The following is a 23,294-nucleotide window of genomic DNA, read 5'->3' as shown; positions in this document are numbered from 1 at the left end:
TCCACGTGACTATATAATATATCCTCTTGTATGTAAGATAAGGTTCACTTCACAATATATATGATATTAATCTCATTATTATCCTACCTTATAGTGCGGCCCCCACTGATGTCTTGGCCCCAGGTATCACTCAGGGTATCCGTTTTGATCCGAGCGCTCCTTTAAAGGGGTTGTCCCATTACGACAACTTATCCCTCATCCACAGGATGCAGGATAAGTGTCTGATCGGCGGGGGTCTAACTGCTGGGGTCCTCAGAGATGACAAGAACAGGGGCTTTTGAATAGAGCGGTCACACAACGCACGCTGCCGCTCCATGCAGCTTTATGGGGGGTGCTGAAGGCTTGTACTTTATCTCCGACAGTCCCGTAGAGTTGCATGGAGTGACAGCCAGGCATATGCATCTCTCACAGCATTCAAAAGCAGAGTACGGGCCCCCTTTTCTCAGGGTCGGCAGGAGCCCCAGGCAGTCGGACTCCCACCGATCAGACACTTATTTTCTATCCTCTGAATAGGGAATACGTTGCCGGAACGGGACAACCCCTTTAATGTATTCATTATCCTTTTATGCTATAGGCTTCATTCCAAGGGGTAACCTGCCATGTCTTCGGTTTCAGATTGCCGACGAGGAAGCTAAGAAGCGCACAAAGCCATTGCGTGTGAAGAAGTTGTATGTCCTGGCTGCTTTACTGGTAGAGCAATATCACGGACACGTGAAGCACACACAGAAAGGGAAACTCAAAGGGAAGCAGACGGAGGTGAGACAAGTCATAAGGTTTATTGGCATTACCACAAAAGAAGTCGCCATGGTGTCAGCTCACTACTAAGCACATTCATAGGTATCCTTACCCCAGTGGTAGGGCCATAATTTTCCTTAGTTTAACCCCTTCCTGCAAATGGACATCAATCTAAGAAGTTTGATAGAGGGGGGCTTCCTCTGATATCCTATAGGTGCCCCATGCCGAGCTTATGGGATGCTGTTGGGTTACCTATTAAAAGGTGTGGCCTCATAGATTGCCTGTCATTGTAAAAAGGGTAATAATAGACATACAGAGTAATAGTGCTTTGAAATACCAGAGATTTCAAGCATTATCTAATAATCTCAAACAATCAATTTCAGCTGACACCTAATAAAACACTGAATAAAATAAACACTTGTCACGTGTCGGTTGTGGCTTAAAGGCTATAGAATTTAATGTTAATTTGCTTCCTAATTACAAAATTGAGAATCTTCTAAATAATCTTAATTAGAAATGTCCTCACATTTTGCTTCTGCAGAGTATGTGTAATTCCTTCACCTAGCTGCTGGGGCTGCTGAATATGACATCAGTCAGAGCTCTGCTCCCATCCTCCCTTCTCTCAGCCGGAGCAGGGGCGTAGCTATAGGGGGTGCAGAGGTAGCAGTCAAGGAGTCCAGGAACCTGAGGGCCCTTGAAGGTCTCCCTTGAAGACCCTTGTGCCTCATAAGAAGACATCGGTATTATAGAAAGAAAGTGCATGCTGGTCAAGTTACACCTTTGGAAGGAGGGAAGGGGTTAGATGAAGAATTTGGCATGGGGTAGGTGCCGTATTATTTTTGCCTCAGTCAGCACGAAGGCTATGTGCTTACCTGCCCCTGGCCACAAGCACTGAGGGATGGGGGGGTCCAAGCTGAACTCTTGCACTAGGGCCCATCAGCCTTTAGCTACGTCCCTGAGCAGGAGTTGGGTAACAGTGGAGAGGGGACGATGGTCAAAGGAAGGCATCTCACACAGGCTGCAGATAGGGAGGATAGGACACACAAGGTAGTTTGCAGGGGAAAGGCAGCATCATCCTGGACACACAGATCCAACATTTATTATTGGGAAGGACATGTGCCCATGAGAAAAATCTGAAACTAGGATCAGGTTTATACTGAATATAAGATTGTAGCCTAAGACTTACTGCTACTTTTCTTTTTTTACTCAAGATATCAATTAACATATTGAAAAATCATTTGCCGGGGGGGCGGAGCTAAGCACGGCATGTGAGCAGACGCAAGGCTGCTGAGCTCCTCTGCATTATCGGCAAATACATCCTGTAAACGGGCGAACATAGCTCACAAACAACCCCTAATCTACTTCTGGGCCGTTACTGACCTGTCCGGTGTGCAGCAGAGCCGAAAAATCGCGGCCATGAAGATAAAAAAGGACGCCAAAAGCGGGGACAGAGATATTCAAGATGGCGGAGCGGCAACCCCAGGCCGACAGAGCCGCTTGGGGGAGGTGCAGAGAGATACAGCGGTGAGGCTGGAGAAGTATGCCAGGACACCGATGTCACAGAGCACCAGGGGTATGAATAAAAGGCAGACACAAATGTCAGAAGAACTGCTGGCAGATGATGTGGCTGAAAAAGAAGCAGCTGCAGGGGAGCACAGTACTAAATCCAACAGGTACAATGCCCTGCAGTCAGAAGATGATGACATAGACACAGGGGAGCAGGACTCTGACTCTGATGAACCCACCCTGAAAGATGTTATGCATGCTATATCAAAGTGTGGCAAATCACTGAATGCTCTCACTGTGCAAGTGGGTGCTATAAAGGAGGATGTCACTATAGTCCGCCATGACATGAAAAAGTTGGCAGAGCGCACCTCAGCTTTGGAGGAAAGAATGGGAGCAGTTGAGGATGCCATACCACCCATGAAGCGTGATGCTACAGAATTTATGCGACGTCTAGACATTATTGCGGCTAAACAAGATGACCTAGAGAACCGGTCACGCCGTAACAATATAAGGTTGGTGGGAGTGCCTGAAAAAACCGAAGGGGCTAATCCTACAGACTTTTTTGAAACCTGGTTAAAAGAAAAATTTGGGGAGGCAGCGCTGACACCACTATTTGCGGTCGAAAGGGCTCATAGAGTTCCAACTCGCCCGTTGCCTCCGGGCGCACCCCCGAGACCAGTCTTGATGAAAATATTACATTACAAGGACCGGGACATTCTATTGAGAAAAGCCAGAGATGTGGCTGACCTTACCATTAATGGGCAAAAGGTGGCGCTCTTTCCAGATTTCTCTCAGGAAGTGCAAAAAAGAAGAGCTAAATTCCTGGACATTAAACGTCGCCTTAGGGCGTTGAATGTATCCTATTCCATGATCTACCCAGCCAAGCTAAGAATTGTCGCACTGGGAAATACAACATTTCATGAGGATCCGAAGGAGGCGCTGAGATGGCTGGATCGACATGAACGGCAACTGGCGGAGAACAACAGATGAAGTTATCCGAGATGATAAAGAACATGCTCTCGTATGGACGCACTTTTTGCTTATCATCTGGCAGAATGAGTATATATGGGCGTGATTGGAGGATATGAATGCTGTAATGGTTGCATAACAGTTGTTATAAGGTTGGAATATGCATCAGAGTATTTAGCAGGTTTCAGTAGCCCGTTAATATTAATATCACTATATATGAAAATGCAGAGGGAGCAAGTAGACCTATAAGGTAAAGGAGGGATTTATACTACATAAACAATTTAAGTGTTGATAAGTTTTTAGGATTAGCCAACCCAGTTACTAAGGGTAAAGTGCTGACTAGTGCTAGGCCTCAGCAGCGGCTGCTGTTTTATCCCACGGGCCAATCAAACGGTGTTGTAGTGGGGACTCGTGGAGGAGGTTGAAGCACTAACCTTGTCTTTTTAGAGACAAAACTGTTAAAGGGGAAGTTACCAGTTGTTTGTTCAGATACTGCGACCATGATGGTTCAGACTAACTATGTTAGAGCTTGGTTTGTATACCATACACCAGAGAAATGTCTTGATATGTCTTATATTTATATAGGGTTCTACCCGAAAAATATGTGTGCAACGTGTAGGGATGGCAGGAACAATTAAATTTGTTAGTTGGAATGTCAGAGGGGTAAAAGATAATAACAAGAGAAAGGCAATATTGGATGGCATGAGGCAATGCCACCCCGTGATCTGTTGCTTACAGGAAACACATTTGTCTAAAGAACAGACATCGCTGCTCAGTCCCCGTTGGGCGGGGCATTGTTTTCATGCTACCTATTCCACATATGCAAGGGGTGTGAGTGTTCTCATACACAGGAATATACCATTTAAATGCCTATCCCAAAAAATAGATACTGAAGGGAGATTTATATGTTTATATTGTACTGTATTTAATACAAGATGTGTTATAATAGGAATGTATATACCGCCGCCGTATTCCCCTACTGTGCTCAGAACTGCTCTGGGTTTTATGACGGATCTACCAGAGGTCCCGGTTTTAATGTTAGGAGATTTCAATACGGTAATACATACTGATATGGATAGAATGAGTGGGGGTCCACAATCTGCGGGGGGTGGTGTCACTCAGTTTGGCAAATTAATTCAGGAGGTCTCCCTGTTGGATTACTGGAGGATGAAACATCCACAAACAAAACAATATTCATGCTATTCTACAACATATGGTTCCTTGTCAAGGATAGATATGATATTGGGTAATGAGAGCATGGGACAATATGTCCAAAAGGTGGAATATCTCCCACGAAGGATCTCAGATCATTCCCCAGTGATGGCAACGGCTGACTTTCTTTCTTCCCAATATAAAGGCATTAAGGTATGGAAATTCAATCCGTACTGGCTGCATATACTTCCAGATATTGGTGGAATAGGGGAGAAATTGAAGGAATTTTTCACACTTAATAATCCATCAGCCCCCCAAAATGATAGTATGGGATACAATGAAAGCTTTCTTAAGGGGGTTATTAATAGCTGACATAAATAAAAAGAAAAATGAATCCAGGTTTAATGTACGTAGACTAATGGCTGAGGTGGAAACAACAGAAGCGGAGTACATTGTTTCACCGGACGTAACAATGGAAAAGAGATGGCGGGAGGCACAACAAAAACTGAACGACAATCTACTACAAACTGCACAAAATAAAAGGTTCTTCTCAAAACAATCCCATTATGAAGAAGGAGAGAAGGCAGGTAGGATGTTAGCATTAATCTCTAAAGCCCAACAACAAACAGCATACATAGCGGCTCTTAGGGATAGGGAGGGGAACATACACACATCATCAGAGCATATACTGAAAATCATGCACACATTTTATTCTTCTTTATATGAGACTAAGATGCGTGCAACGGATGAGGATTTGCAGGGCTTCCTACACCCGTTACATTTAAATGTCCTCTCTGAGGATCAGAGGAATATGCTGGAGGGGCCTATAACATTAAAAGAAATGGAGTTAGCCCTCTGTGATATGGCCAATAATAAAGCTCCCGGCAAAGATGGGTTACCGGTGGAAATATACAAGTCTTATGCTTCAACACTTTTGCCTCAGTTGTTGGAGGTGTGTGAAGAAGCTAAGGGTTTGGGTAGTTTACCGCTGTCTATGAATGAGGCCATAATTGTGGTGTTACCAAAACCAGGTAAAGACGTTCTAGAAGCTGATTCTTATAGACCTATATCTTTGCTTCCAGTGGATGTGAAGATCTTGGCAAAAGTGCTGGCGAATCGCTTAAATACAGTAATTACATCTCTCATACATACCGACCAAGCTGGCTTTATGCCAAATATGTCCACAGCGGTGAATATTAGACGTCTGTTTTTAAATATTCAGGCAGGTCATGTTCACACCTCGAATGCGGCGGTCGCATCTCTCGATGCGGCCAAAGCATTTGACAGTGTGGAATGGCGGTATTTGTGGTCTGTACTCCAGAAGATGGGCTTTGGCCCAGAGTTCATAAAATGGATACAGTTATTATATGCTAGTCCTAGAGCGTCCGTAAGAGTAAATGGTAATTTATCAGACCCATTCAATATTTATAGGGGGACTAGGCAGGGGTGCCCTCTGTCACCACTATTGTTTGCGGTGGCGATAGAGCCGCTAGCTGAAGCCCTTAGAAGTGCAGGTCTAGTAAAAGGTTTTCAATATGGGAATCTTATAGAAAAAGTCGCATTATATGCAGACGACTTGTTGTTATTTTTGGAAGATTGGGAAACATCCCTTTCGGAAGCTATTAAGATTATAAATGACTTTGGCCAACTATCTGGATTGACCATAAATTGGTCAAAATCTACTGTAATGCCTTTATCTAAAACAGTGAATCCGTCTTTGCTAGTGTCATCAGATCTCAAAGTTGTTACATCCTTTACGTACTTGGGGGTGAAAATATCTACTGATACTCGAGAATATAGTGATCTGAATCTAGTACCCCTACTTGAAAAGTTCAGGAGTAAAATGCAAGCATGGACTAAGTTACCCCTTACGTTGATTGGCAGAGCCAACCTTATAAAAATGATTCTTATGCCCCAACTGTTATATCTCGTCCATAATGCTCCAATATGGATTCCAATCCGTTTTTTCCACAAGGTTAATACAATTTTTAGGGATCTTATATGGAAACGAGGTGTTCCTCGCATAAAACTAAGTACATTACAGAGGCCTAAAACGCATGGGGGACTAGCTATACCAGACCCTTGGGTGTATTATGTCGCAGCCCAACTGCAGCATATCAGGGGTTGGGGAGACAGTGAAAACCTAAACAAGACGGGAAAAATAGTGAAACACCTTATAGGGAAAAAATGTTTGCTATCAGCCTTGGAAGAGGGTACTTTTTATGATAGAGGTGCGCAATATCAGATATTGAGAGTGATACACAAAATATGGTGGAAAGCCAGGTCTATGGCTAAAATATCAGGATATACAAAATATACACCAATATGGCCGAACTATATGTATAAAGAAGTAGGTAAAGTGTCAGAAACAAAGGGGTGGGAGAGGTATGGTCTTAATAGAATGGTTCAGTTATTCTCTAATAACAATCTAAAAGAATTTGCACAACTAAAACAAGAATTTAATATACCACATAACTCTTTTTATCTTTATCTTCAGCTCAGACATGCTATACGATCGCAAATAAAACATGAAAACATTGTTCAGGCACCGAAGCATAGTATTATAGACCTCACCACAACGCAGGGGAGCACAAATGGGGTAATATCTCTTCATTACATGACCCTGATGGAAGTGCAGTATAAAAATAGGCCGTTAGGACTATATGGGAAATGGAAGTCTGACATTGGAGATCTAACTGAGGACTTATGGGAGGAAGTAATGAAGAATTTTCAAACCATAGCAGTGAGTGAAGCACAACGGGTATCACAATTGTACCTGATGCACAGGGTATACAGAACCCCGGTTTTGTTGAAAAAGATGGGATATAGAGCAGATGACTGTTGCCCGAGGTGTAATAGGCATAACGCTGATCTAATCCATCTGATGTGGAATTGTCCAAAGCTTAGGAGATACTGGATGGATGTTGTGAACTTGATAAATGTTGTGTTCCAAACTAACATAGAGGTTGCACCACTAGTGTGTGTTTTAGGATGTGTTAAAGTTCAGCCAGGAATGGCAAAAAAGAAAACGGCCATTATGCGTGTTTTATATCAAGCCAGGAAAAGTATTGCACAACATTGGATAGATCCAGAAGCACCTACATTGAAAGAGCTAATAGACAGGGTTCACATCTTGGTAAAGTTGGAAAGGTATGTCTATCAGAAGAGAGGAGCGGTCAAAAAATTTGAAATAGTATGGTTCTCGTGGTTGAGATATTACAACATTAATTAATAGTATATTGGGTGGAAAATGTCCAAAATATTGTATGCTGGATTATTTTATTTTATTTCTTGCCTGTTGGGAAGAATGGTGACCATTTATATGTTGGATGGATGAAAGATGAATATGTGAGCTGTTGAAGACAAGGGATGGAATGGCGGTCACGGAAGATATATGGGAGAGAGTATGTTAATGGTGTATGGTGTTACAAAGACTATCACGGAAATGACTCTGGACTTTACTTGGTCGCAGGACTGAAGAAGGGGTGGGTGGGAAGAGGGGGGTGGGTGGGTGTAAGGGGTTGTTACTGTAATAATATTTTGTTTTTATGAAACTCAAATAAAAATTATCTGATTTAAAAAAAAGAAAAATCATTTGCCATGTCAGAGGTGTCCAACGCCTATAAATATAATTTCTATTCCTTTACGATTGGAACACTAGGAATGGAACAAGTATTAAAATTGGAGCTGCAGCTCTAAACCCTGCTTTCCCCGTATCCAGGAATTTGAAGATGCCAGTTTGTATGTTTTGCAGGCTACATCTGCGATAGCTGGTCTGCTGGAGGAGGAGAGTCTGTCAGATAATCGGATAGTTGACAACCCCTGGCGAGGAGCCGAGGCATACCACTTCTTCCTGCTGGCTCAGCGACAGCTGTACGAGGGCTATGGAGATGCTGCCATGAGGACAGGTATATAGTGTATTTATGTGGTTATTTCCTTCTAGTGCTTCCACATACATAATGCACTAAATGCAAGGACCAACTCCACTACCTTGTCCTCCCAAATATGTGGTTAGTCTCACACAGCCTCTTTAGAGGGGAGCTTCACTTGCATCTAACCATGCTCCGCATTGATCTGCATGGGGGACAACTATCTAACGTACACGTTTCCTGATTCTGCCTACATGTTGGCTGGTGGAACACTTTCAGGATGTTTTCCAGGATTTTACTTTGATGGCCTGTCCCTAAGATTGGCCATCAGTGTGATGATTGTAGGGACCAGCACCAATGACCATAATGTAGGTACAGTGGCACTTCACTGCTTTATGAACGCTCAGTCCTGGAGGTTGGACTTCCAATGATCACACGTTAATGACCCACCCTAAAGAGATATATCTAAACTAATTTAAAAGGGTTTTCTGAGATTTGAATACTGATGACCTATCCTCTGGATCCTCTTTAAGTCTTACCTGATGAGTGGGGTCTGATACCCGGGACCCCCACGATCAGCTGTTTTAGAAGGCACCAGTGCTCCTGTGAGCTCTGCTGCCTTCTCCGTGCTTACCAAGCACAGCTCCATACATTATATAGTGGCTGTGCTTAGTTTCGTAGCTCAGCCCTGTTCACTTCAATGGGGGCTGAGCTTCTCCTAGGCCACGAGCAGCTACTGCAAGCACAGTTGCCTTCTCAAACAGCTGATCAGCAGGAGTTCCAGGTATCGGACCCCCACCGAACAGATACTGACGACCTATCCAGAGGATAGGTCATCAGTATTAAAATCTCGGAAACCCCCTTAAAGGAAATCTTCTTCATTTACTTATCTTTGTCATTTCCAGCTCTTCATCTACGAGACTATGAGGATATCATTCCTGCTGTAGAGGTGTACTCCCTTGTGGCACTTTGCGCCTGTGCTAACAGAGCGTTCGGTACCTCCTCCAAGGCCTTCATTAAACTGGAATCTTTAGAGACGTTGAGCCCCGAACAGAGGCAGCAGTATGAAGACCTTGCCCTGGAAATCTTCACCAAGCACAGCCCGAAGGACAGCAGGAAGGCAGATGTTGATGTCTTCACAGATGGGTGAGTGTAATAGAGATATAGAGGCACTACAGACATGAAAGGAGTTATCTGAGGATAGCGATAGACCTCGGAAAAAATGAAATACATATATAGTTAGAGTGGGGAGTTTTTGGGGACTAGGGAACCCCTGTGCCGTCAACCCTGGGGACCTATAAAGGGACATTAAGGTACAACTAAGCCTGCAGTTAGTGCACACCAAGTGCCCTAATAACAGCCTGTAGTATAATGACACAGATCATAATGTATTGGCCTGCAGGAGCACATTACATTATCAGTATACAATAAAGAAGTAAAATCTGGGATCAAAAAGTGATGTAGCAGAAACTTTGCAATAAAAAAATAGTCTGCAAAAAAACCTAAAAACTGTAGTAACCTTGAAAATTAGTTTAATAGGATATTTTGTGTGAAGCACAAAGGGTATAAAAATAAACAAAAAAAAATACTGAAATCACTTTTTTCTATGTACGTACCGCAAAATAAAATTTATATAAAACATTCTGTAATTTACTGTATATGTACCGCAAAAAAAGTGGTTAAAAAAAAGTCTCCTGCCTAAAACATGGCCTCATCTGACCATGCCAACGAATAGTCAAAAATGTCTTGGTTACTAAAAAGCCAAACAAGCCTGGTCATTAAAGTGTAACTGCTGTTTCATTTTTTATCCCCTGATGGTATAGTACACCCTGTTGTATAAGTGCTTTTGTGATTTAAAATTTGATCATTTTCAGTTTTACCTGCTAATAACTCCCACAAATGCATGCTACCTTCCTATTCAGCAGCTCTCATCTCACAGCGTTGCCGCGTGCAGTCCGTCTTCTCCGTATTATAACTAGAGACGGACGAGCTCAGCCCTGACAGCCTGGAGCTGGGCTGAGGCAGATAGGGTGGGGGGGAGCTCTGCTTTAGATGGTGATATCTTCTCAATGGTAGCAGCTAGAAATATGTAACTGGTCTTGTTTGAAAGCTGACAGTCCAGGCTTTCATGACAGCTCTGGTCCAAGCAACAGAGGAGAAATCACTGTTAGAAATAGTCGGAAATAATCACAGGTAAAATCTGCTTTTACTTTCAGCTTCATTCACAACATCCCGATTTCTATCATTGATATCTTCCCCTATACTGAACAGAGTTATGTCATTCTGGTATTGTCTGAAAGCCTGGAATGTCAGCTGGTACCAAACTAGAGATATAAGCAGCTAAAGCAGCCCCTCCCAGTCAGTCTGGAAGAGAATGAGGGACAGCTGGCTATTAAGAGGTTAAAAGAAATGCTTACTGATTGAATGTAATTGCAGGGCTTGTCTCTGGTTAGCTGTATGTGAGGATACACACTGCTCTGGGTACTGTGGGAAGTTATCTGCGTTCTGATTAGTCCTGCTAGTTCATGTGAGGAGAGCAAGGGCTTATGGGAAGTGAGGGAAATACAGGATGGCCTCAAGGAAGGGCAAAGATCATCACAGAAAGAGCAGCAGAGGCCATCTTAGGAAGTTACTGAAATAGAGGCACAGAGAAATATGGTTGCTAGGGGCTGAATACAGACATTAGAAAGGTAAAATTAGCTAAAAAATGCATCTTCATGAATATCTTCCCTTCAGCATCACATATGTTAGGAATTTCATTTTTGGTAGTGAAATGGCAGTTACACTTTAAGACCACACGGGCCATCTACACTACGTGCAGAATTATTAGGCAAATGAGTATTTTGACCACATCATCCTCTTTATGCATGTTGTCTTACTCCAAGCTGTATAGGCTCGAAAGCCTACTACCAATTAAGCATATTAGGTGATGTGCATCTCTGTAATGAGAAGGGGTGTGGTCTAATGACATCAACACCCTATATCAGGTGTGCATAATTATTAGGCAACTTCCTTTCCTTTGGCAAAATGGGTCAAAAGAAGGACTTGACAGGCTCAGAAAAGTCAAAAATAGTGAGATATCTTGCAGAGGGATGCAGCACTCTTAAAATTGCAAAGCTTCTGAAGCGTGATCATCGAACAATCAAGCGTTTCATTCAAAATAGTCAACAGGGTCGCAAGAAGCGTGTGGAAAAACCAAGGCGCAAAATAACTGCCCATGAACTGAGAAAAGTCAAGCGTGCAGCTGCCAAGATGCCACTTGCCACCAGTTTGGCCATATTTCAGAGCTGCAACATCACTGGAGTGCCCAAAAGCACAAGGTGTGCAATACTCAGAGACATGGCCAAGGTAAGAAAGGCTGAAAGACGACCACCACTGAACAAGACACACAAGCTGAAACGTCAGGACTGGGCCAAGAAATATCTCAAGACAGATTTTTCTAAGGTTTTATGGACTGATGAAATGAGAGTGAGTCTTGATGGGCCAGATGGATGGGCTCGTGGCTGGATTGGTAAAGGGCAGAGAGCTCCAATCCGACTCAGACGCCAGCAAGGTGGAGGTGGAGTACTGGTTTGGGCTGGTATCATCAAAGATGAGCTTGTGGGGCCTTTTCGGGTTGAGGATGGAGTCAAGCTCAACTCCCAGTCCTACTGCCAGTTTCTGGAAGACACCTTCTTCAAGCAGTGGTACAGGAAGAAGTCTGCATCCTTCAAGAAAAACATGATTTTCATGCAGGACAATGCTCCATCACACGCGTCCAAGTACTCCACAGCGTGGCTGGCAAGAAAGGGTATAAAAGAAGAAAATGTAATGACATGGCCTCCTTGTTCACCTGATCTGAACCCCATTGAGAACCTGTGGTCCATCATCAAATGTGAGATTTACAAGGAGGGAAAACAGTACACCTCTCTGAACAGTGTCTGGGAGGCTGTGGTTGCTGCTGCACGCAATGTTGATGGTGAACAGATCAAAACACTGACAGAATCCATGGATGGCAGGCTTTTGAGTGTCCTTGCAAAGAAAGGTGGCTATATTGGTCACTGATTTGTTTTTGTTTTGTTTTTGAATGTCAGAAATGTATATTTGTGAATGTTGAGATGTTATATTGGTTTCACTGGTAAAAATAAATAATTGAAATCGGTATATATTAGTTTTTTGTTAAATTGCCTAATAATTATGCACAGTAATAGTCACCTGCACACACAGATGTCCCCCTAAAATAGCTAAAACTAAAAACAAACTAAAAACTACTTCCAAAAATATTCAGCTTTGATATTAATGAGTTTTTTGGGTTCATTGAGAACATGGTTGTTGTTCAATAATAAAATTAATCCTCAAAAATACAACTTGCCTAATAATTCTGCACTCCCTGTAGTCTGCCCTTACATTATTTCCTTTTTATTTTTTTTATCTTGAGATGGATACAGTAAGGGGTTAATCTTCATTTTCAGTTTTTTTTTTACTATTCTTTTGAGTTGCCTAAAATAAAACCATATCCAACGAACCCTCAGTAGTATCAATGGTCTGGGATGTCTGTACAATATAACCGTACTTCTGGGAAACCCCTTTAATCCAGCATCTGGACATCCAGAAAGTCTGATAATCCGGCACTGTAACATAATGTGGAATTTGACCAGAGGAAGATTGAGCAGGGAGAACTAACGAGACAGTTCTTCTGCTTAGAAACCAGGAGTTAGGGCTCGGCCTGGGAAACATGGTCCATGTGTCTGCTGCATCTCCCAGGCCAACCGCGGCTCCCCTGACCCAAACTGATTGCATCATAGTCATTTAGGTTGTGCTGTACTGACATGATGATGTGAGGACACTGTGATAGCTCCTCAATCATAGCTTTATCATAAATCACTATGATGTAGTCAGCTCGAGTCACGGGAGCCGTGGTTGGCGTGGGACATGGTGCCGACACATGGGGGTCATTTACTAAAGATCAGCTTTTTTCTGACCAGTCTTAAAGGGGTTATCCAAACTACAAAACATGCCCTCTAATGCCTGGGCTCCTCATATAATTTATACTCACCCTGCTCGCCGGCACCCGCGTCACTCCTGATCCCCGCATGCCCGCCGCTGCATTTCTGAGAGTCCCTAGCATCGCTGCCCCATCCCTCAAACCCCCCCCAACACCCCTTTTCCCCCAGTCGCCAGATGTTTTGAGACGTGTGACCGGGAAATGCTGCAGGGATCAGGAGCGACGCGGGTGCCGGGCAGCAGGGTAAGTATAATCTATCTGAGGGGCCTGGGCATTAGGGGCATGTGTTATAGTTTGGATAACCCCTTGTGTGCCAATTTTCTAGTGCAAGGGTTGTTAAATGAGTCGGGCCACAGAGGTCCCGCCCGTGACTCTCCTCCTCCCGTCAATACCCAACCCACTTTTTGTAAAAGTGTCGAGGGTGCCGCAAATTTTATCACAGTTTCTTGGCGTAGAACCATGATAAATGTCCCCCCATCATGTTAGCATTCTTATATTTTGGGTTCTCTTCGTTTTCTATGGCAATGCGAGGTTGAAGTCAATTTTTCTCCACAGCCTTTTTGTAGAAATATTCATTCATGTTTATTTTTACTCCCAACAGTGGGGAAGGGAAACTCCCAACATGCGTTGCATCAGGAAGACCCATCACCGACTATCAGTTCTGGATGTGCAGCGTCTGTAACCATGGCGTGCAAGAACGTGAAATCGCCGCTTACAGCTTCTGTCCTCTCTGTCACAGCTCCGTATCGTGATGGACTCCACCGGCCTGTCATTTTATACTGTAAATAAAGTTCTAATATATTCACTGACAACGTTTCTGCCTCTTCACTACTTATAAGAGGGGACACAGAGGTCAATACGAAAAAAGGGGTAATTCTTATAGTCCTGTCTGCCGTAGTCTTAAACTGTCTTCATGAATCTGAAGCTGGCCATACTCATTAGATCAATGACTGCTGAACCCAACAATTTCAGCGGTCCGTCCTACCATCGAATATGTATGGGGGCCCTCCCAGCATTCTCCTGACAACAGATTCAGGGGGAAGAAGAATCAGGAGGTTGGATCTCAACATGCCCATTCCTTTTGGTCTTTGAGAGATAAGATGGCACCAGAGGTGTCTGGCAGTGGCTTTCTCCATCGTCTCCCTACTCCGAGAAGATGCACACTAGGCTAAACCGAGCATGCATGTGTAATGGGAAGCAGGGATGGCCGAATATGCATTTGGTCAACAGCTATCTGATTTGTATGGCCAGCTTGACAAACCTTATATTTTTTTTCTGGCGGCTGTGCTGCTCTTGTCTATAGGCTGGTACTGCAGTATTAAACTGCCTTAGGTTCAGGGTATTTTGGGTCATCACCTACAGTGCCTTGAAAAAGTATTCATACGCCTTGAACTTTTCCATGTATTTTCATGTTACACCAACAAACGTAAATATATTTTATTGAGATTTTATCATAGACCAACACAAAGTAGCAAGTATGTGTGAAGTGAAAAGAAAATGACACATGGTTTTCAAAAAACCCCAACATTAGAAAAAATAGTAGTGCTCCCAATTTAATAACTCGACTGTGTGTACCTCCTCAGAAATCTACCACTCCAATATAGAATCACACACACAGTGCATCCTTAATGAATATAATCACGACTTTATTAGTACATAATATACAATAAAAAGATCAAATATTAACCCTTTGTACCCTGGGCCAGTTTTCACCCTCCTGCCCAGGCCATTTTTTGCAAATCTGACATGCGTCGCTTTATGTGGTAATAACTGTGGAACACTTTTACTTATCCAGGCCATTCTGAGACTGTTTTCTCGTGACACATTGTACTTCATGAGTCAATATATGTTTCCTTTATTTATAAAAAAAATCCCAAATTTACCAAAAATTTGGAAAAATTCACAATTTTCTAAATTTGAATTTCTCTACTTTTAAGACAGATAGTAATGCCTCATAAAATAGTTATCAGTCATCATTCCCCATATGTCTGCTTTATGTTGGCATCATTTTGTAAATGTCATTTTATTTTTTTAGGACGTTAGAAGGCTTAGAAGTTTAGAAGCCATTTTTCAAATTTTCAACAAAATTTCCAAAACCATTTCAGTTATAAAGTGATTTTGAGGGGCTTACGTAATGGAAACCACCCATAAATGACCCCATTTTAGAAACTACACCCCTCAAATTATTCAAAAATGATGTTACAAACTTTGTTAACCCTTTAGGTGTTCCACAAGAATGAAAGGAAAATGGAGGCGAAATTTCTAAATTTCATTTTTTACGCAGATTTTTCATGTTAATCAATTTTTTCCCTGACCTTGTGTATACCGGCAGTAGAATGGGCTCAGTTCCATACTCAGGCTCTTCAGATGGAGATCTTATCAGCGACAAAGAAGAGAGGGAGTTCGTTGTAGACAAAGATTAAAAATCTCGGAAAAGACTCTAAGAAATCTGACCTGGTGGGAGGACAGGTCAAATTTAAATCAAGGAATCCCTTGGAAGTATCCCGATCCAGTAGTATTAACTACGGATGCCAGTCCCTTTGGTTGGGGGGCTCATTTTTTGAACAAGGTCATTCAGGGGAAATGGTCATCAATACAAAAGACTTTCTCCTCAAACAGAAAGGAATTGCTAGCAATAAGACTAGCCTTGGAGGCAGCAATACCTTTCATTCATTCTACACACAAGAGTTATGTCGGACAACCAGTCGGCAGTGGCCTACATAAATCATCAGGAAGGGACAAGATCCGTCTCCTTTATAAGAGAAGCAATACTCTTGTTTCAGAGCCTGGAAAGACAGGTCAGTCACATCTCTGCTCTCCACATAAGAGGCAAGGAGAACTTCCAGGCAGACTTCCTGAGTCGCCATCAATTGAGACAGGAAGAGTGGCTCTAAACTCGTTGATCTTTTAAGAGATAGTCAAAATGTGGGGCCTTCCCTTCATCGATCTCTTTGCCACCAGATCGAACAACAAGGTGGAGAGGTTCTATTCTCTAAATCCGGGGGAGTTCCCAGATGGAGTGGATGCGTTCTTTCAATCTTGGAAATTCCCCTTGGGGTATGCTTTTCCTTCTTTACAGTTAATTCCCCTGGTTCTCAAGAAGATCAGAGACGAGGGGGCAAGAGTGATTGTAATAGCCCCCTTCTGGCCAAAGAGAGCTTGGTTTTCCCTTCTGAGATCCATGTCGATAACGGATCCCTGGATCCTTCCGGAGATCCCGGACCTTCTGTTACAGGGTCCAGTTTGCCATCCAAGAGTCAAGGGGTTACACCTAACGGCCTGGAATTTGAAAGGACACTTTTGATTAAACAAGGGTTATCAGAAGCCCTAGTATCCACTTTACTAAAAAGTTGAAAAGCTGTCACTGTGTCTATTTATGCGAGAATTTGGAGAAAGTTTCTTGATTTCTCAGGCATCAGGTCAGACTCCTTACCAGCAGAGACATCAGTCTTTCAGGTCTTGGGGTTAGCTAAGAGCACTCTTTAAAGTGCAAGTTTTGGCAATTTCTGCCCTTTTTGGTAAGAATTTTGCAGGTGACCCCTGGGTATCTTTAAGGCATTGGACAGAATTCTCCCAGTTAAGGCACCAATCGTGGCTCCGTGGGACCTAAATTTAGTCCTCAATGCTCTGATTAGACCACTCTTTGAACCTTTATATTCCTGTTCAGTTAAGCTCTTAACCTTCAAATTGGTTCTCTTGGTAGTCTTAACCTCTGCAAGAAGGGTCAGTGAGATTCAGGCTATCTCTATTAACCCCCCTTCATGTCTATTAGGGAAGACAGAGTAGTTCTTAGACCAGATCCTGCTTTTTTACTGAAAATTCCTTTAAGATCTAATAGGCTTCAGCAGATAGTGTTCCCGACCTTTTTGAACCCTCAAAAAGTGACTCCATTTTGGAAACTACATCCTTCAAAGAATATATTAAGGGGGGTACTAAGCACTTTGACCCCCTAAGCGTTTTACAGAATTTGAAAACACTTTTTAAAAAGTTTAATTTCTTCCAATAAAATGTAGCTTTAGCCCCAAATTTTTCATTTTCTCAAGGGGTAATAGGAGAAAAATCACCCCATAATTTGTTACCCATTTTCTCCTGAATACGGCAACACCCCATATGTGGTGGTAAACTGTGTGGGGGCTCATTGCAGGTCTCAGAACAGAAGGAGCGCCATGTGGCTATTGCAGCGCAGATTTTGATGGATTGGTTTACGAGTGCCATTGCTTTTTATTTTTGTGTGATTCTCTTATGTGGGGGCTCATTTTTTGCGGGATGAGGTGACCTTTTCATTGGAACCATTTTAGGGTACATAAGACTTTTTGATTGCTTGGTAATATACTTTTTGTGAGGCAAGGTGAAAAAAAGGCTGTTTTGGCATCGTTTTAAAAAATTTTTTTTTACAGTATTCACCTGAAGGGGCATATAATGTGATATTTTTATACAGCAGGTTGTTATGGATGCGGCGATACCCAATATGTCTATTATTTTTATTAAGTTTTACACAGTAAATGCATGTTTGAACAGAATGAAATCTTGTTTTTGTGTTGCCATTTTCTGACTGCCCTATTTTTTTAATTTTTCTGGCTATTGTCTTAGTTAGGATCTAATTTTTTTTGGGATGAGATGCTGGTTTGATTGGTACGATTTTGGGGTACATAAAACTTTTTGATCGCTTGGTGTTAACACTTTTTGTGAGGCAAGGTGACAAAAAATGGCTGTTTTGGCATATATTTTTTTTAAAGCATTCACTTGACAGGGTGGATAATGTGATATTTTTATAGAGCCGGTCAATATGGACGCGGCAATACCTAGTATGTATGCTTTTCTTTTTTTCCTATTTTTTACAATTGTTTTATTACTTAATTATGGGAAAGGGATGATTTTTTTTTTTTACTTGAAACTTTTATTTTTTTTATTATGCAAAACTTTATTTTACTTTTTTTTTTTTTTTTTACTTTTTTTTCCCCCTCACAACTTTTGGGGGTCTGATCCCCTGTACAATGCATTACAATACTTCTGTATTGTAATGCATTGGCTGTAAGTGTATTACCAGTGTAATACACTTACAGCCTTCCTGCCTGTGAGATCCAGGGGGCTGGATCTCACAGGCTCACATGGAAGGCAGCCTCGATGCCTGTGGAAGGCATCGGGCTGCCTTCCCTGCCATCGGGTCCCTGTCACAGCAGCGCGGGGACCCGATGTGGAGGGAGCTCCCTTCCTTCACACACCCCGCACATACCGCGGTCAGCGCTGACCGCAGCATAGTGAGGGCTAATGGCAACACAAAAACAAGATATAATTCTGTTCAAAAATGCATTTACAGCAGGGGTCCGGCTAACGGGGACAGCCGGTCCCCTGCAGCTACGGCACTGGTCGGGAAGTCACTTCCCGCAGCGCTGTACTATTACTGCGCTGGGTGGGAAGGGGTTAAAATGAATAGCGGCGGCATACAAAAACAAACCAGAAGCACACTGGGGTTGTAATAGCACCATATAATACCTTAAGTGGAGTCTATGGTGTATGTCTGACCACCCCGACTAATATAAAGTGCAAATGCTAACCAATAAGGTTTGGAGATACGGCCTCAACATAAAAGGACACCTGAACTATTAAGAATCTAATGAGGTAACAGAGAATAGCATTGACCCACAATAGGTAGTAAATCAATCATATACCGACCAGTGTAACTTCAGCCCTGACACGCATTTCGCTCTCGCTTCCTCAGGTCGGTATATGATTGAGCACTGTTCAATCCGTCATCCGAAAATGGAGGGTATATGGCACAACTGCAAAGTGAAAACCTATCAAGACATAGCCATCCACCTGACAGCCCAGACAAGCAGAGCATTAATTAGAACTTTTTGGCCAAAATGCAAAATGCTATGTGTGGTGGAAAACGTACACTGTGCATCACCTTGAACATACCATCCCCACCATGAAACATGGTGGTCACAGTCTCATGCTGTGTGGAGGCTTTTCTTCAGCAGGAACAGGGAAGCTGGTCAGAGTTGATGAGAAGATGTATGGAGCTAAATACAGGGCAATCCTGGAGGCAAACCTGGTGGAGGCTGCAAAAGACTTCAGACTGGGATGGAGGTTCACCTTCCAGAAGAACAACAACCCTAAACATACAACGAGAGCTACAATGGAATGGTTTGGATCAAAGCATATTCATGTGTTAGACTGGCCCAGTCACAGTCCAGACCTAAATCCCATTGAGAACCTGTGGCAAGACTTGAAAATTGCTGTTCACAGACGCTCTCCATCCAATCTGACTGAGCATGAACTATTTTGTAAAGAAGAATGGGCAGAAATTTCAGCCTCTAGATGTGCAAAGCTGGTAGAGACATACCCCAAAAGACTTGCAGCTGAAGGTGGTCCTACAAAGTATTGACTTGGGGGGGCTGAATACAATTGCACACCAAACTTTCCAGATTTTATCAAACATTTTGAAAACCATGAATTATTTTCTTTTCACTTCATACATACTTGTTACTTGATGTTGCTCACATAAAATCTCAATAAAATACATTTAAGTTTGTGGGTGTGATGTGAAAAAATGTGGAAAAGTTCAAGGGGTATGAATACTTTTTCAAGGCACTGTATATACAGTGACAGACGCAGGCGGCTCCATCTGTGCCATAGAAGTGGATAGAGCTGTAGACCATCATGTACATTATTGCTCCATTCAGAGAGGGGAATCGGGGATCCTTCACTCTTGGGGTCTATGGCAGGGTCACCAACCATAATTTTTCTTTTTTTCTGGACAACTTAGCTCAAAATCACGGAAAGTCAAAAAAAATTCCGGACAAACTGGAAAACCATAATAAATGGTAAAGAATATAAGTAATACATGTCTGTAGCTCAATATACTGATAGGAACTTGTTGCCAGCATTTACTGTGAGCTGGAAAATGATGAAAATTACCACCCAAATAATCTAGTCAAGAGCAACCAGCCTCCAAAAAATCACGGATACATTTTTTTTTTTTTTACGGACACAGGAAAAAAGTTTTGGGATATTTGGGAACCCTGGTCTATGGGGGTCTAACTGTAGATTGGGGCTAAATACTTTTTGTAGGACACCCCCTGTAATCATTGTATATAACACATGTCAATCCGTACTGATGGCAGTCCTCCAGAAGCAAACTCCATTTTTTCGGGGGGGGGGGGAAAGTTTTCCTCTGTTGGGAATTGTACACTGCCATTAAGTGACCAAATAATACCACAATACAATGCCTAAATACAGCATCCAAATTAGTATATAGTCATATATGGGCAGAGGCGGCTCTAGACTTTGTGAGGCCTTAGGCGAAACTCGAACATGAGGCCCCCACGAGGATTGTTGGGATGCTCGTGATCTCCCGTATGGCACCCCGGCTCAGTCCTCAAGAAATAAGCTGTGTCAACCACCGCACGCAGCAGTGGTGTGGTTAACACTCCCCCTCTATGTATCTCTATGGAAGACTCGGAGACACACAAGTGCTGTATCTGCAGCTCTCCCATAGATACATGGAGAGGGAGTGTTGACCACCGCCCTGGGCACAAGGAGATTCGGAGTACCATACAGGAGATCGTGGGGGATCCCAACGGCCAGACCCCCCGATCAGACACTTATCTCCTATCCTTTGGATAGGGGATTTATTTTCCTATCCCGGAGTACCCCTTTAATATGCAGTGACATCACAATAAAGGGTTAATATGCACAGTGACAACACAATACAGGGCTTATATTCACAGTGCATATTAACACTTTGCATTAACCCTGGCCCAGTTCTCTAAATCGACCCTCCCCCCACACACCGCATTTTGATGTACTTGCTATACAGCAGCACATACCTGTCACATCCAGAGCCTCCAGGTGACGTCTCCTCGGATGTAGATCTTCTCTGTCATCATCTTCTCCATTCAGTCCGGACACTTCTCTCATCCGCCTCGTCTCTGCAGAGTGTGACACACAGACATCTTAGTGTCCTCACTTTTCTATCATCATCCCCCAACCTGGAGCCCCCACAGTGTTATCCTGCTGCTCGCTGTGCCCCCCAATACCCCCAGATACTATCCTGAAGAAATAATAGTGCCCCCATAGTAATAGTGCTCCTCAAAGTCCCCCCAATAGTAATTCCCTTCTAGAATGCCCTCATTAGTAATACTGCCCCCACACTGCCCCCATTTAAGTAATTTGTCCACCACACTGCCCCCATTTAAGTAATTTGTCCACCACACTGCCCCCGTTAAGTGATATGTCCACCACACTGCCCCCATTAAGTAATTTGTCCACCACACTGCCCCCCGTTAAGTAATTTATCTGCCACACTGCCCCCATTTAAGTAATTTGTCCACCACACTGCCCCCCGTTAAGTAATTTGTCTGCCACACTGCCCCCATTTAAGTAATTTGTCCACCACACTGCCCCCCGTTAAGTAATTTGTCTGCCACACTGCCCCCATTAAGTAATTTGTCCGCCACACTGCCCCCATTAATTAATTTGCCCCCCACACTGCCCCCATTAAGTATTATATCCACCACACTGCCCCCCATTAAGTAATTTGCCACCTCACTGCCCCCATTAAGTAATATGTCCGCCACACTGCCCCCCATTAAGTAATTTGTCCACCACACTGCCCCCCATTAAGTAATATGTCCGCCACACTGCCCCCTATTAAGTAATTTGTCCACCACACTGCCCCCCATTAAGTAATATGTCCGCCACACTGCCCCCTATTAAGAAATTTGTCCGACCCACTGCCCCCATTAAGTAATTTGCCTCCACACTGCCCCCATTAAGTAATATGTCCGCCACACTGCCCCCCATTAAGAAATTTGTCCGACCCACTGCCCCCCATTAAGTAATTTCCCCCCACACTGCCCCCCATTAAGTAATTTGCCCCCACACTGCCCCCATTTAAGTAATTTGTCCACCACACTGCCCCCCGTTAAGTAATTTGTCTGCCACACTGCCCCCATTAATATATTTGCCCCCCACACTGCCCCCATTAAGTATTATATCCACCACACTGCCCCCCATTAAGTAATTTGCCCCCACACTGCCCCCCATTAAGTATTATATCCACCACACTGCCCCCCATTAAGTAATTTGCCCCCACACTGCCCCCCGATAAGTAATTTGCCCCCACACTGCCCCCATTAAGTAATATGTCCGCCACACTGCCCCACATTAAGTAATATGTCCGCCACACTGCCCCACATTAAGTAATATGTCCGCCACACTGCCCCCTATTAAGAAATTTGTCCGACCCACTGCCCCCATTAAGTAATTTGCCCCCACACTGCCCCCATTTAAGTAATTTGTCCACCACACTGCCCCACGTTAAGTAATTTGTCTGCCACACTGCCCCCATTAATTAATTTGCCCCCCACACTGCCCCCATTAATTAATTTGCCCCCCACACTGCCCCTATTAAGTATTTTATCCACCACACTGCCCCCATTAAGTAATATGTCCGCCACACTGCCCCCCATTAAGTAATTTGTCCGCCACACTGCCCCCCATTAAGTAATTTGTCCGCCACACTGCCCCCCATTAAGTAATTTGTCCGCCACAATGCCCCTGATCTGCTAAGCTGCTGCGCGGGCATGAGTTCAGTAACTTGAGAGCGAAACCCCATCCTGCGGCGTGTAATACCACGAGACCCGTGACCTCCCACGGCGGGTCTCGCGGGATTACGCACCGCACTACTGGGTTGCACTCTGAAGTGACTGAATTCATGACCGCTTGGCGCAGCAGCCTAGCAGATTAGTGGACAAGTACAAGGGGGGTGAGGAATAGCATTTGGGGCACTGGCTCAAGCCTGGAATGTTTTGACCTAAGGATGCTCTCACCCAACACCGCCGCAAGTACTTGCGGCGGTGTCGGGTGGGAGCCAGAGCGAGGCCCCCACCAGAGTGAGGCCTTAGGCGGCGGCCTAAGTGGCCTAATGGAAGAGCCACCTCTGTATATGGGGATCATTTATCAAACTGGAGTAAAGTAGAACTGTCTCAGTTGCCCATAACAACCAATCAGATTCCAGCTTTCATTTTTGGCAGCTCCTTTGGAAAATGAAAGGTGGAATCTGATTCGTTGCT

General features: G+C 43.5%; 1 protein-coding gene across 1 annotated transcript in view; it reads left to right on the top strand.

Annotated features, from left to right (window-relative positions):
- The window catches only part of WDR35 (WD repeat domain 35), a 104,168-nt gene extending 90,148 nt beyond the window's left edge, over positions 1-14,020 (top strand). Inside the window, exons 26-29 of the mRNA XM_040427368.1 lie at positions 616-756; positions 8,117-8,270; positions 9,137-9,377; positions 13,817-14,020. Of these exons, the coding sequence (XP_040283302.1) occupies positions 616-756; positions 8,117-8,270; positions 9,137-9,377; positions 13,817-13,967 (687 nt within the window). The 3' untranslated portion in view covers positions 13,968-14,020. The remainder of the gene's footprint in view (positions 1-615; positions 757-8,116; positions 8,271-9,136; positions 9,378-13,816) is intronic.
- The last annotated feature ends 9,274 nt before the right edge of the window (positions 14,021-23,294 follow it).

This window comes from Bufo bufo, chromosome 4, assembly GCF_905171765.1.
Source record: "Bufo bufo chromosome 4, aBufBuf1.1, whole genome shotgun sequence".
NCBI classification, from domain to species: domain Eukaryota; kingdom Metazoa; phylum Chordata; class Amphibia; order Anura; family Bufonidae; genus Bufo; species Bufo bufo.
Note: the sequence above shows the minus strand (reverse complement) of the source record. Positions and strands in the feature narration are given on the sequence as shown.